Source organism: Schistocerca cancellata, chromosome 1 (genome assembly GCF_023864275.1).
Source record: "Schistocerca cancellata isolate TAMUIC-IGC-003103 chromosome 1, iqSchCanc2.1, whole genome shotgun sequence".
Lineage (NCBI taxonomy): Eukaryota > Metazoa > Arthropoda > Insecta > Orthoptera > Acrididae > Schistocerca > Schistocerca cancellata.
Window position 1 is genome coordinate 784,158,249 of NC_064626.1, and position 16,211 is coordinate 784,174,459.

Below are 16,211 nucleotides of genomic sequence, written 5' to 3' on the forward strand. Positions count from 1 at the left end.
CAGTGGGAGGAGGGACTGCCATGAACAATATACTCAAATTCCTGAGCAGTGGGGTGTAAGCATGGGGATGGAGAGAGGGAGGGGGCATTTAAAGGTCACCTTTTTACATTTTTCTTGAATATCTCAAAATTCTTGGCTTCTAGCAAAAGTGTTTCCCATTGCAAAATTGAACTACACTAAATTTCCTACAATAATTGTCCTACCGTTTTTTTCTCTAGGACAAATAGTTTTCATGTTGCAGGGGATGGAACAATCACAAGTTATTAAAAACTGTCAGATTATTGTTTATTGTTAAATGGAGTAGGTTAAGAGCAAATAGTAAATGTATGTGAAACATGTAAGTGCATTAGAACGATATTAAGGAATAAATTATGTTCTGTGATGTGATGAGCTGGAAGAGGGGTGTGGAGGGGAGATGCATGAGTGAAGGCAGGTTACCAGATTGTGGTCAAGAACTTCCCTCCTTCATAGGTCTGCAAACTGAAGAATGAGAAGGCAATTTCACACTCTCTCTAACCCACCATATCACAAGAAGCAACTATAGGGTATTTCACAGTTATACAGAACCTTCCATAGCTCACCTTATTACACTGGTGATACAGCATGTAGACACATCTGCTGCGTGTTTATTTTCTACAAAGTGTATTAACACTACATGGAATACAGATAACAGTTACTAATAATGCTAACACAAGAAACAGATGTGGACAAACTCTATATCAGGGCCGGCAAAACGCTGCACAGTGTGCAGACGTGCGGAAGTGCTGCACATGCGCTCACGTGTGCGACAGCGACATCTGTTATTAGACCTGTGTCCTAAATAAACGGCGGCGGCTCCACCTCTCTGTTTGTGTGGCACAAGCAAGAGCGCAATATACCCAGTCTCGTTTACCCCTGGTGACCATAACCTTAACATAGAAGTACTGAGAAATGGCAGGTACTGCGAAAAAGCAAAGGATGGGAGATCTATGTCCTCAGTAGTTTAAAAATGACTGGGAACTGCAATTCATTTTTTGTAGCTGTTGGTGAAAACTCACAGTGTTTGCTGTGCTGCTGAATAATACGCGGCCAGCGTAAGTTTTCAATTGAAAGACACTACAGTACATATCACAAAGATGACTGTACTCAACAGTGAAGAATGGCAAGCAAAATTAAATGTCCTTAAGAAAGTGGGTGAGACACATCAACCCGATTTTACTATACATCAAAGTAACTGATACTTCTTGAACTCTTTAGTTTCTTGTGTTACTTTTATGTCTATTTTACTGCATGCTGTGCACTGACTGTTTTCAATTTTCCAGAATGACAACCACACTAAATCTTCACTGCGAGCAAGTTTTAAAATCACATTAAGAATTGCACAATCTGGGAAACCCTTTTCCGGAGGGGAGTTTATGAAAGGGTGTCTGATGCTGCAGAACTTGTGTGCCCCACGAACGTTAGCAGGTTTCAAGAAATCAGTCTATCCAAACAAACAGTGACAAGACGTATCAGTGCTATGGCCGGTGATGTGCACAGGCAGCTAATAAATAATGCTAAAGACTTTGTTGCTTTCTCTGTTGCACTCGATGAAGCAGCAAATCTTACAGATACAGCCCAGGTTGTGATATACATACAAGGTGTCGATAACGCACTTCATGTAACCAAGGACGTTTTGGACTTATTACCTTTGAAAGGGACTACTACAGGTGCAGACTTACTCCAAGCTGTCGAGCAAGTGATTGATGGTGTCGGTATGGACTGGAATCGGTTAGTCTCAGTGACCACAGATGGAGCATCATCAATGCAAGGCCATCAGAGAGGACTCATAGCATGGATGCGCAAAAAGCTAGGGCACACAGATGAGATGTTGTGTGGAATTCACTGCATTCTGCATCGAGAGGCGCTTTGTGCAAAATCAGTAATGTTAGCAAACATCATGCAAATTGTTGTGTGTACTGTAACTATCTGAAGACACATGGGCTTACGCATCGCCAGTTTCGGTGGTTCTTGGAGGAATTAGGAGCGGAGTATGGCGACATACCTTACTATACCGAAGTACGTTGGCTCAGTCAAGGTAAAATGCTGAAAACAGTTTTTGATTTAAGTTTGGTCATAGTAACATTCTTACATGAGAAGGGAAAAAGTGAACCGATGTTGGAAGACCCTTGTTGGATATCAGACCTTGCATTTCTCGTGGACATTACATCTCACGTGAACAGCCTGAATGTCAGTTTGCAAGGTGGACTGAGTATTTAATTTCTGACATGTTGGAAAAAGTAAATGCCTTTGACAGAAAACACTGCACATTTCCCGACTCTTGGAGTGGTCCATGAAGGTGCTAGATTTCAAGAATACGTGTCAATAATTGTAAAAATTAAGGAACGATTTCGAGCACGATTTGCAGATGTTACGAGTTTGTCTCCTGTCATTCGCCTCTTTGCTCGACCATTCTCATCGTCAGTTGAAGATGTTCCGAATGATCTATCAGTGGAACTGATCGACCTACAGAGCAATACAAGACTGAAGGACAAGTTCTTTGTAGTGCGAAGTACAAAAGAATTCTACGAAAATTTTTCACAACAAGAATTTCCACGCCTGCACCGAGAAGCTGCGAGAGTTATGTCCATGTTCGGGTCAACATATGTTTGTGAAAGATTTTTCTCGGTGATGAAAATAAATAAATCAAGGTTTCGATCAAGCATAAGTGATAAAAATCTTCACAACTGCTTGTGTTCGTCAATGAGCCATGCTTTTGTGCCTGATATTAACTATATCATTTCTCATGACCAGTGATAAACGTGTTTGGATTTATTCCTTTCATAATTAAAAATTATTGTTTACTAACTGTGCATTATTGCCTGATTCTGTTCCATGTTACATTATTATCAGGAAAATTGGTCATTAAACCAATTGTTCCAATGTATACTTACATTTAGAGCTTTTTTTAAAAAGTGTGAGGGGCTACACTCCGCTGAAGTCAATAAAACATAACATTCATCTAATTGTTGGTTATTATGCAGATTTCAGACGGAACTGATGAAAGATATAGCAATAATGGTATTGAAATAACAGGTGATCATCGATAGGTGTCTGGTTATCATTCTGTTCAGAGGTCAGTGAGACAGAAATTATGTGGGTGTAACTGAGGGCACCGAGGATTAGTTATAGGAAACCTTGCTTTAGTTTAATGTTATTTGAAATCATGAATAAGGTTCGTTGGAAGTTGCCAAGTGCTCTCTTTCTTAAATACTAGATCAAAAACATTACACGTATTTACATGCTGTCAGTCAAGCTGCCTTAATAAAAACCCATGGTTGTTAACTGTATTACTTGTCTTACTGGGTTAAACTGTTAACATAAAAGTAGACATCTCAATGAGTAGACTGTGACAGTATTTTAAATGTTTAATACGCAAAATACCTTCCCATGGTTGCTTGCAATCTGTGGGAAGAGCACTAGAATGTACCGGTACAGAGTATCCCAGCAAGTGGATAAAGCGACATCTGTGAGTAGAAACATGCACTACATGAACGCTGATGGCTGCGGCGTGCACGCTGTGACCTGGAAGTTGCACATGTGCAGGAGCACAGCACACATGTAGAATTTCTGGCCGGCCCTGCTCTATATAAATCTGCACACATTCCTATGTTGCTAGAGGAGAAGTTGATTGTTAGTCATGCTGTATGACAGTTGTAGCTTTCTTACTTCCTTATTGGAAAGGCAATTTCTTCCAAAATGAGCACTGCTGACTTTTCAGGTTACTGACAGACTATATCTTCCCGGTATTTCCTATCCTGTTTTCTTATGTGAGTAGACAAAATAACTTCACTGAGTTCTCCACTGTATAGTGGAGTTACTTTCAGTCTAATAAGTGAGCACTTATTTGCAGGTATTAAGTGAGCTATTACATAAGAAAGCTCAAGAGCTAAAGCTTTCAAAAGTACAACACACTGAAGAACTTGCCCCAAGTGTAACATATGTCAATATGTATTTGACAATGTTGATTGCACTGTCTCCATTTTCAATGACTGGAATACTTTTCACAGCACAATGGGCATTCAAATCATCTCAGCGTCAGCTCTCCCTTCGTCTGAAAAGACACAGAGGCTTAAAGTGGCTCCCTCTCCAACAGAAGTAGTCACCTAGGTGTTATGGAACTCCATATATTTCAACATAACTGAGGCAATGTGTTACTGTTGTAGACTTGAACATATTAGGTCACATTCAATCAATCATATCCACACGCACCTTGCAAGATGTACTATAGGTGCATGGTAAGTGGCTCCAGTCAGTGAAAGTCACTCTCCAGGTGTGAGCAATGCCAAGATCAAACAGATTTATGCAGTCTACCAAAACTCAGCTACTGATGAAAGAAGTGCAATAACTCTCTGGTCATACATTAATTCACCAGAGTGTGGTGACAACACATTTACATGTCTTTGCAATATGCTGTCAATGATAATCAATGACACTGCACCCCACTGCAAAATGTTAACAAAGGTACAAGCATATGGAACAGGTTCCAAGATATGTGAGTGTCTTGAAGACTTCTTAAGTAATAGAACCCAGTATATTGTCCTTGATGGCGAGTGTTCATCAGGGACAAAGGTATCATCAGAAAGGCCCCAAGGAAGTGTGATAGGATTGCTATTATTTTCTACATATATAAATTATTTGGCAGACTGGGTGAGCAGTAACTTCTTGTTGTTTGATGATGATGCTGTGGTGTATGGGAAGGTTTCAAAGATGAGTGACTATAGAATGATGACTTGGACAAACTTTATAGTCAGTGTGTTGAACAGCAGCTGGCTCCAAAGGTACAAAAATGTAAGTTGTTGGGGATGAGTAGAAAAAACAAACCTGTAATGTTCAGATACAGCATTACTTGTGACATGCTTGACACAGTCATGTCATTTAAATATCTGGGCATAATGTTGCAAAGAAATATCAAATAGAACAAGCACATGAGGACTGTGGTAATGAAGGCAAATGGTCAACTTTTGTTGATTGGTAGGATTTTAGGAAAAAGTGGTCTATCTGTAAAGGAGACTGCATACAGGATGCTAGTGTGACCTGTTCTTGAGTACTGCTTGATCTGCACCAGGTCAGATTAAGGGAAGACATTGAAGCAATTCAGAGACAGGTTGCTAGATTTGCTAGTGGTAGGTTTGAACAACATGCAACTGTTACCACAATACTTGAGGAAATTAAATGGGAATCTCTGGAGGGAAGGCAACATTCTTTTAAGGAACACCATTGAGAAAATTTAGAGAACTGCCATTTGAAGCTGATTGTAGGATGACCCTATTGTCACCAACATACATTTGGCATAAGAGGCATGATGATAAGATATGAGAAATTAAGGCTCATGTGGAGACATATAGGCAGTGGTTCTCCCTTGCTCTATCCATGAGTAAAACAGGAAAGGAAATGACTAATGGTGTTACAGGATACACTTTGCCATGCACTGTATGGTGGCTCATTAAATATATATGTAGATGTAGCCAACAGCAAGGTGTTACAATTTAACAAGTCAATCAAAGGTCACTGACATCATCACAATTACACTTCTCACCCATTGTTTATATGACTGTATCTTACATAAAAGAGCACATAACAACTGCAAATAAGTGCCCACTTACTAAACTGAAAATAATTCCATGATATAAACACAAGCTCAGTGAGGCTATTTTGTCTACTCACATAAGAAAATGGTGAGAAGGTACAGTCAGTCTGTAAACTGAAACTTGAGTAGTACTCATATCAGGTGAATTTGCCTTTTCTGGAAGAATGCTACAATTGTCATACAGGATGACTAGGAATCAATTTCTCCTCTTGCTATGTAGAACTGTATGTAGAACTGTAAGCATTTCTTGTTTTACTATCATTAGTTACTCACATCTGTATTTTATGTAGTGTTAATGTATTTTGTGGAAGATAAAGACCCCCAGGCATATCTGTGCACCGCGTCACCAATGATTCACAAGGCGATCAGAGTCAGTATAATTTTATAAAACACCCTATAGTTTCTCCTTCTGACTCAGTGGGATAGGAAGAGTGTCAAACTGCCTACTCGCTCTTCAGTTTGTAAACCTGTGAAGAGGGAAGTGCATGGTCACAATCTGCCTTCCCTCACGCATCTACCCTCCACTCTCCCCTCCAGCCTATCACAACCCCAGAACATAATTTATCCCTTAATACAATTCTATTGCACATCAATGTAGTACACAAATTTAATATTTGTTTTTAACTCTCTTCATTTAACAATAAACATTAACTAGACACCATTAAAACAATATTTTTAATGACCTGTGATTTATATATCCTCTTCAGTGCAGAAACTATTAGTCCTAGAGCAAAAATGAATATGACCCTTTCATTGGGAAGTTTAGTTGTACTGGGAAAGATTTTTGCTGGAAGCACAACTTTTGAGTTATTCCCGAAAAACATAAAAAGGTGACCTTTGAAAGTTGCCCGCCCCTTTTTTCTCTCCCCCAAACTCACACCCCATGAATCAGGATTTTTAATATAACAACAAAAACAATCAATTATTGACAAAATTATTTAATTGGATATATAAAAAATCTACTCACCAAATGGCAGCAGAACACACACATAAAGACTGTTTTCATTGGCAAGCTTTTGGAGCCAGCAGCTTCTCCTTCAGGCAGAAGGGTTGAAGAGGAAGGAAGAAGGGTGAAGGAAAAGGACTGGAGAGGTCTAGAAAAAGGTGTAGTTTTGGAAAAGTCACATATTGGCTCTCAAGTTGGGCAAATCATAGGACTGGACTGTCTGAGCAGAAAGGCTCCAAGGTAGCAGAGGCAGAAGCAACACAAAGAATCAGAGAGCTTACACTGCAAACATGAAATACAAAGCAGAAAATTCACGGCCATATCACTGTACTTGTACTCCTTGCCTGAGGCACTACAGTGGTTTAGAAGAAGGCTAAATGCTGAATGTGGTGAAAAACTAATAGAATTTTTGTCATAGATAAATGAGTATGTATACAACCACAGTATTTAGTAGGAGTGTGTATACAGATTAAACAGAACTCTAGTCATGAGAAACTGAATATTTATACAATCAGTGTATTAAGAAAAATATTTTCACAGAAGCATGAAAGCTTTTTCACTATTTACTCTAATAATAATTATCATTAGTTCAGTTCCTCGAGCAGAATTTTATGGGCTGCATATTAAAAAGCCTTGAGAGAGACACAGAAGGTAGTAACAGTATATATTTTGTTGCTTATTACTGTCAGAACTTAATCTGTGACATAATGTAGCGATTTATCTGAAAGAAATACTTTGTGACAATCATAGTGAAAGGCAATTAGTAACTTACGCTTTGAAACATTATGATAGGCACAGTTATATCATAAGATACTCTGAAAAATGACTGGAAAGAATGAAATGGACGCATAATTTGAATGATGTTTTTAATCTTCAGTTTTGTAGACATGTGGCCACTAATAACATGTTTATTTCTGCTGGGAAATACACATTCAGTTGCAGTAATATCTCAAATTTCATCTTATCAGGCAGCGCAAGATTTTAATACTCTACTACAAATAATATTATACCATCATAAATTAATGTCCACTATTGATCTAGAAAGTATTTTCAGAGTAAATACTATGTGTCTGTATTGGTTTTTTATTCACAAGTACAATGGTAACTACTAGTGGAAGGACGGTAATGAAACTGATAGCCAATAAATAATATCTGATTTTGTACTTTTTATTCATTTTTTGCTCAGTGGATTTGAGACTGATTTTGCTTCATTTTGGAGTGCTGTATTTATACAACAGGGACTGTATTATATTAACTGTCACCATGGCAATGACTATGTCACAAAATATATAGTGTAAGGGGAATCAAAAGAAGTATTTTTGTCAAAATTTCACAGTTATTTGAAAAAAGAATCTTTTGAAAAAGAAACCAGTCTTTCTTAGAAAATAATAATGTTTAAAGGATGTGCCATGTTATTTAAAATTCCTTCCTGAAAACTTACGTCTGTCAATATACAGCCAGACTGATACAATAACACCACCAAAGAGTATAATGCTCAGAGCAATAATGTTGAAAATTTGTGCTGAGTTGGTGCATCTTATCTTCAGGTGACGTCTCCAGTTAATGGAACTCTGATTATCTCCACTGGCATCATCACCATCATCAGCATGTCTGTCTGGTCGGAGCAGAGGTGTTGTTTCTGCAAAAGTGGATGAATTTCAACTTGTGATAATGATGAAAGCAGGCTTTATGCTAGGAAACACTCTACTAGGGTTTTTATTAAGACTGATGATTATGTAAGTGCTTGGGGTTTTTACTTAGTCTAACCATATAGGACATAATTTCATTGTTCTTTCTTTATGAAACAGGGAGAGACAATCTTTAATAATGCTCAGTTTTTGTACATCACATTTATTGAGAAAATATTAGCAATTTAGACTATTCATATGTGGGAATTATTGTAATATGTTAGTATCAGTACAACTTGTCCATCACCCTTCCCTTCCCCCTCCCCCTGCCCCGAACATGCACACAAGTTGTTTCAAGAAGAGAAAAGAAAGGGAGAGAGGTTAGACCAAGCATAGAGTGGAGAGACATAGTGAGGGGTTCAGGAAGGCAGCACAGCAGAATGAGAGAAGAGGAAGCAAGAGTGGTGCACAGTTGCGTGGGACAGATGGAGGAATGGGATGACAGAAGGAGAGGACTGTGGATAGAGGAACTGACACAGCGGGGAATGAACTGAAAAGGGAAAAGCCATAGGAAAGGAAAAAGAAATCTTTTTGTCTAATCTCGTTCATTACCGCCAATTTATTTAAGTGAGCACTCATAATAGGCAGCATTTTATTTGGATTACGAGTAAACACGCCTGACTTTAGGATTAGAAAATGAAAGAAAATTAACTGATCTGGAAAAAATGAAGTTACATTTCCGACAGAATATTACTCTTTACTAACTTCTGAAATATGAAAAATTGCTTTTATAGCTCTCAAAAATCAGTCAATGTTTGCAACAACAACAAAATGAATTACCATGTGATCTAGCAAATATTTTTATTAATCTATAACCTTTGTCTTTCTTAAAACACTGACACTGGCCCATAACATTAAGAGCAAGATTTATTATCGAAGTTCTCTTGTGCATTTATTCAACATACAAACCTATTTTACTGTGGTTGTTTCTGCTTTGTCATATTTAGTAATTTAGCCTATTGCTTTTCATTTGATTTCCTGTGTTATCATAATAACATGCTAGATATCTGTAATGCACTTTTGTCTTGAGTCTATGATCACAAAACATACGAGGATAATCCCAAAAGTAAGGTCTCCTCTTTTTTTTTATAAGTACATAGACCTGTTTATTTCTACAATGGTTTACATCAGTTTACAGCTTGAACACTTTAGCTGGTTTTCAACATAATCACCATTTCTGTCGATGCAGTTTTTGTATGCCCATGTTATACCAGCTCGCCACCATGCTGTTCAGAAAGTTATAAACCTCTTCTTTCACCTCGTCGTCGGAGCTGAATCGCTTTCCGGCCAAATGTTCTTTTAACTTAGGGAACAGGTGATTGTCACTGGGCGCCAAGTCAGGACTATAGGGTGGGTGGGCGATTATGTTCCACTGAAACTGTTGCAGGACAGCAACAGTTTGCCAAGCAATGTGTTGGCGAGCTTTGTCATGGAGGATGTGTACGCCCTTGCTCAACATTCCTCTTCTCCAGTTCTGAATTGCCCGTTTGAGTTTTTTCATAGTCTCACAGTACCTGTCAGCGTTAACTGTGGTCCCAGTGGGCATAAAGTAGACCAACAATACTCCTTTCCGATCCCAAAAAATGTTTGTCATGACTGTGTTTGTTTGGATTACCGCAGCTTTGGCGAAGAAGGATGCCGCCATTGGCATGATTGTTGCTTGGTCTCAGGTGTAAAGTGATATGTCCAGGTTTCATCACCCATGAAAATTGTCCAGAAAGATCTTTAATTCGACTGCAAGGCGGTGAAGAAATGCGTGGGAAGCATCAACTCATTGCCACATGTGGTCCTCAGTCAGCATGCGTGGCACCCATCTTGCGCACACCTTCCGGTAGCTCAATGTTTCCGTTAAAATTCTGTGAGCAGTGCTTTGGGAAACCTCAGGAACCAACGTGCAGAGATCATCCAGGGTGATCTGCCGATCTTCACGCATGCTTTGCTCAACCTTCCACAATGTCTCCTCAGAAATTGACGGTTTCCCGCTCCTTTGTTCGTCGTGAATTTCGGTCCGACCAGCTGCAAACTCTCTACACCACTTACGAACATTTTTGACATCCATGCACAACTCACCATACACTTCTGTCAATTGGCGATGGATTTCCATTGGCGCAGTGCTCTTTGCGTTCAAAAACTGAATAACTGCAGGCAATTCGCACTTAGTGGTAACATCTAACGGCAGATCCATTCTCAACGGCTGCCAAGCCAAGACTGAGCGCCTCAGCGTGGCGTGTGCATGTTTACACACAGCACATGAAGCACTCTTCATAACAGTGTGACCAACTGTCACACAGAGTTCTGTACTTATAAAAAAAATAGAAGACCTTACTTTAGGGATTACTCTCGTAAATACAGATTTGGCTTCACCAACTGCACTGTTAACACAGGTATCCTCATCATTTTGTCACCCTATATATGGAACATTTTCTTCATCAGGGTGTACTTGACTATGAACATAAGACATTTGTGAATGAGAGTCAGCAACTTTCATTAGTAATATTATTAGTAATATGACAGTCCCAAACTAATATATTTTCAGACTTTCTATGACTGCATCAATCTTGCAATTTTGACTGTGTCAAACTGACACTGCAGTGTACATCTTTAACAATCAGTGTAGAAGATGTCACGAATTCAGGTAAGTAAACTATCATGCAATTCCCATGTTTACTTCCATACAGGATCTAACATTCTACTATTATAGTTATTTTTACATTATCTTTGACTGAATGTGACATTCCTCATGGGTATCATGATGTATTATGTTTTTTCAAACATTTATGAGTGCTGCAAATAACTTTTCCTATATCACCAATTGGAATTTCTTAGAAACTTCAGACTGCAGTATCCTTGCTCAAAACCAGTTGTTCCCTAATTTAAGCATATATTTACTGTGCTGTGACACCACTTGTATGATGATTTTTTTTTTGTTTGCGGCAGTTTACTATTACACAGCGTCACTGGTTCAGATTTGATCCAACTGTCTCGGTGGATAAGTGAGAGGAAATTCGAAGCAACAGTTGAATAACAGCCAAGCATAGCACTCTAAAGGAGTGGCGATGGAACTTTAAGTTCCGTACCACCCTCCGACAGTGGAAGTACACAGGAGGGGTGCAGTAATGCTCCAACTCTACAGTGAAGGAAAAAAGTGGCTAGACAACAACTAGCCACTGCTAGTGACTGTATGAAATGGACCTAAAAACGTGGTCATATTGGGCTTATCGTCAGTCATAGCCCGAATCGGAGTCCTCCAGGATGGTGAGCGGAATGGGGTGTCAGTGCCAGCGATGTGGAACTGTGGTGCCAATGGTTTATAGCCCAGCGACCGTCTCACAGAGGGCTTCCATTTTACTGTATAGTTGTCGAGCCTTGCAGTGAATGGTCGTCTTGAGAAGGGCCGTATTTGTCTCCTCATGCAGAGTGACAGTCATTGTGAGCAGAGGGGCGTGAAGGCTCCACCAGAGAACTTTATTCTGTAGGTGCTGGAGCGTCAGCATCCAGGACTTACTAATCGTGGCCCATGCAGCGGAACCATATGTTAGTGAGGGTAGTACAACGAAGTGATACAGCTAGTGCTTGGTATCTAAATTCGGCTCTCGGCTGGAGAAGAGCGGGTACAAGGCCCTAGTCAACTTAAACCCTTTATGGGCGATGTATTCTGCGTGGCGATGGAAGAAAAGTTTCTTCTCCAACCAGACCCCGAGATACTTGGTATCTTGGGCCCATGGGACCTGATTGCCCCCAACTGAGATGTTGGGGCAGCATATAGGGCACTGATTAGTGAAAGAGACTGCCATAGTTTTGGCGGCATTGAGGGCAACCTTATTGGGGCGACACCAGTTATAGTTGCATCCACTTGCCATTGGAGTAGAGCAATGAGTTTATCAGGATTGCAGCCGGTCATATAAAGTGCTGTGTGATTGGCGTATTCTGCCAAATGGCAGTGGCAGTTGACGGGCATGTCACTGACATAGACATTAAAAAGAAGCCGGGACAACACTGAACCCTGAGGGGTATCCATCGACATGTGGCAATCACTGGAGTGCTTTCCCCACTGAGCAACGAGGAAGGTCCTCTGGTGGAGGAAATCATCCACAATCTTAATGTAGACGTCAGGGATGGTCTTTTGCGTCAGCGTCTTATACACCAGGTTGTTCTGCCAAATCTTATCTTAAGCATTCTGCACGTCCGAGAAGACTGCTGCCGTTGACATGGTGGAGTTAAAACCCTTGCTAATGTGCTCCATTATCCAGAGAACTTGCAGTTCAGCAGACAGGTGCGAGGTAAACCCAAACTGTTTGGGACGGATCGTCCTGGCTGCAGCCAGAGGCTGGGAAATGCGGTGGAGTATGAAAGACTCCAGGACCTTCGCCATGGTGTTCAAAAGGCTGATGGACCTGCTGTTGGCAGAGATAGTAGGGTCCTTAGAAGGCTTTGGGATCACAATAAACTTTCCCTGTTTTCACTGCAGAGGGAAAAGGCCACTCTGAAGACAAAAGTTCAAGATCCTGGTGAATAGGACCAGGGGCTTACGTGGTAGCCGATGGCGATGGCGATCCCATCCAGGCCGGGGGCTGAATTACCACGTTTCCTCCAGAAGATTCGGAGCACTTCCACTGTTGATGTAAGGCGAGGGGCTATAAGTGGTGGTCTGTTTCGGAAGGCGGCCACAGTCCTCAGGATATCTTGGTCATCCTGGAGTTCATCAGGCGTGAGGCCCAGGACGAGCAGTTGGTTTTGGGCCTCCAATGCCTCAGCCAGGGTTTCCACCACACATAGGGTATCATACGTGAGACCAGCGTCCATCTGGATGGGGTGGTGGGTCCGCAAGGTGGTACGATGCAGGGCTCGGACGACAGCCCAGTCTGATTTATGCTGGAGGAGAAAACTGGACATCCTATCCTCACACTGTTCTGACTTCCAATCCGCTAGGCGGCGACCAAACACCTGTTGGAGATGCTTCATGCAACGCCTTTCATGAGGGTCATGGTATTGTTTCCACCAGTGGCGGAAATGGTTCTTCTGGATTTTCAGTTCAGATAAAAGTGGAGGTAATTCTTCCAGTTGGGTTAGAGCTCTAAGAACGTGGGAAGTGGAAACTTTTACTGCTTGGTGGATTTTCGCCGTGAGGTACTGAACTGCACAAAGAGATTGGCAGGAATCGTCAGGTCTAGGTCCGGCCAGATGCTGTTGTTGAGGACCCTTGCAAACTTGTCCCAATCAGTAACTGTGAAAGTAGAAAGGACATCAAAGAACAACACAACAGTAAGGTATAGAAGTACCAGGTTATGGTCAGAAGTTAGGTCATCCATTACAACCATGCAGATAAGATGCCTGTCATCTCGACTGCTAGTGATACGAGGCCATTGGGATCCAGCACGGCGTTCCGTATTACCCTCCTGAACCCACCGATTCCATACTCTGCTAACAGTCATTGGATCTCGACCAACTCGAGCAGCAATGTCGCGATACGATAACCCGCAGTCGTGATAGGCTACAATCCGACCTTTATCAAAGTCGGAAACGTGATGGTACGCATTTCTCCTCCTTACACGAGGCATCACAACAACGTTTCACCAGGCAACGCCGGTCAACTGCTGTTTGTGTATGAGAAATCGATTGGAAACTTTCCTCGTGTCAGCATGTTGTAGGTGTCGCCACTGGCGCCAACCTTGTGTGAATGCTCTGAAAAGTTAATCATTTGCATATCACAGCATCTTCTTCCTGTCGGTTAAATTTCGCGTCTGTAGCACGTCATCTTAGTGGTGTAGCAATTTTAATGGCCAGTGGTGTATATGGTAGTCATGAATGAAGGTGTTCAGTTCAGTCTTCATCCTTTGATACCATTGGCATTAAGGATGCAGTAGACGAGATCCCTAGGGGATCCGCCATTATATTAAGATCTGACTGAGCCCTTCAACCAGAGCGATGACCTTCATGAGCCCATCCTCTGACCAACGGATTTTTTGAGCCATGTCACGAATAACAATCCTGATGTGGGGTTTCTTGAAAAAGAGACACCCTGTAGGATTTCTAGCATGTCGTCCTGAAAGGATATGTCGGCTTCCACAGCTCCCCCTACTTTCCGGGTGGGTAGCTGGACCCTGTGATGAGCAGGCGCGGGAGTTGGCGCAGGCAGAGGAGGTACCACCCTGACAGGTTAAGCCACTTTAGCAGGTGGTCTTGAGGATGCTGCAGCTGGTCTTTGAGTTTGGTGATTGTAACCAACTGCCACAGGACACGGACGAGGAGCAGGAGACCGAGCCACATCAGCAAAGGCGGGCGTATGGGACTGAACCAAATGGGGCTCCTGTGTTGCAATTGCAGTTGGAGTCTGATCATCCATCATTGGAGGAACCTCAGGTTGGCCCCGGACGAGGGGGAAATGGGCGAGGTATCGCGGGGGTGAAGGCTGCCGCTTCAACTGAGGTTTCTTCCTGGGAGGGCGGGAGGACTTTAACGCGAGGCCTGGTGGTGGGGGTCATCTGGCACACATGGGCTTCTGCGAGGCTGAGAGGGTGCACGTCTCCGACGCATGTGGTCCAGCACACTTAACGCACCGCAATGGCAAGGAACAGTAATTAGCAGTGTGGCACAGGCGCTGGCACGAATATGCTGTTAGATTTTTAAACTAACAGTGTTTGTATATTTCACAACTGCAGAGCTATTGATACAGAATAAAAAACTATAAGGTTCAAATGGCTCTGAGCACTACATCTGAGGTCATCAGTCCCTAGAACTCAGAACTACTTAAACCTAACTAACCTAAGGACATCACATACATCCATTCCCGAGGCAGGATTCGAACCTGCGACCGTCTGGTTCCGGACTGAAGCGCCTAGAACCGCTCGGCCACCGCGAAAAAACTTATGTATTCGCCATATGTTGACATCTGATTTCAAAACAACAGTGTACAGTAGTATTTCTATCTATGTTCGTCACACTGATGTCATATGGTACTGTCTAAACAGGTTGTAGCTCGTAGTGAAATCAGGTAATTGAAACAGTATAGCTGTGTACGTACTGTTTTTTCTTTAAGTAAAAATTTGCATTTCTGTTAAAGTTACAAACATGAATAAAGTACGTTAATTACTGTAAAACTTCGTTTACGGTATACGTGTTTCAACGGACTTCAGAAAAAAAATATAAATGTGAAAAACGTACATATGAAATATAGCCCCAGACTATCAAATTAATTGGCAAACATAAATGGAAAATCCAGTAAATAAAAAGTTACTTTCTACAAAATGTTACATAGGCTTACTAGGTTCCATACTTAACAAACATATAAAGAAAAACGTAAACCTCTACACAGAAGAAAATGTCATTTCGTAAAACAGCCCGTAATTTTTGCTTGTTTTTTCTTTGACGTGGCTATAGCGTACACTGTACCCTCAAAACGGGATAACTCTGTCATTATTTCGTCAGAAACATTGTGGCGCGTCACAAAATGTTAAACTATTTCTAACGCATTTACTGCATCGTTAAAAGTCAGGGAGGAATGCTGAGGCTCTTCTGTATCATCCTCATCGTCAGTTTACTCCTCGTCCAGGTGCCGCGATGCACACTGAAACTATCTCAGCGAGTCATGGGCTCTGTAGTGACGAGGTTTTCATCAACGTTCACGTAATCCTCGAATGATACCTGCTCTGCAAGTCGATTCCATTCTTCATGATTAGGTGAAATATCGTCAGTATGATCATTTCCACCATGATCATGGACTTCATTTCCAAATCCAGCTTTTCGGAAACAGTTTCGAATGGTAACGTCTGAAACTCTGTGCCGTGAAACTGCAATGTAGTGCATTGCCGATCAGAAGAAACAAATTCATTAATAATTTCTCGAAGCGTTCTTCGGCTCAGGTAGCCCAACATTAAATAAATGGCAAGTAAAAGTTTTACCTGTAACTGTTTATTTTCATTTCTTCCTTTTTTTCGTTGTTTACACACCTGAACCGCGTGCAGCACGATAA

General features: G+C 41.3%; 1 protein-coding gene across 4 annotated transcripts in view; it reads right to left on the reverse strand.

The window, feature by feature from the left end:
* The window catches only part of LOC126187455 (peptidoglycan-recognition protein SD-like), a 206,963-nt gene that overhangs the window by 126,736 nt on the left and 64,016 nt on the right, over window positions 1–16,211 (reverse strand). For all 4 annotated transcript variants that reach the window (XR_007537732.1, XM_049928558.1, XM_049928566.1 and 1 more), the window contains exon 2: window positions 7,996–8,193. Coding sequence is in view for 3 of the 4 variants with exons in the window: in XM_049928558.1 (XP_049784515.1) it covers window positions 7,996–8,193 (198 nt within the window). In the remaining variant the exon portion in view is untranslated. The remainder of the gene's footprint in view (window positions 1–7,995; window positions 8,194–16,211) is intronic.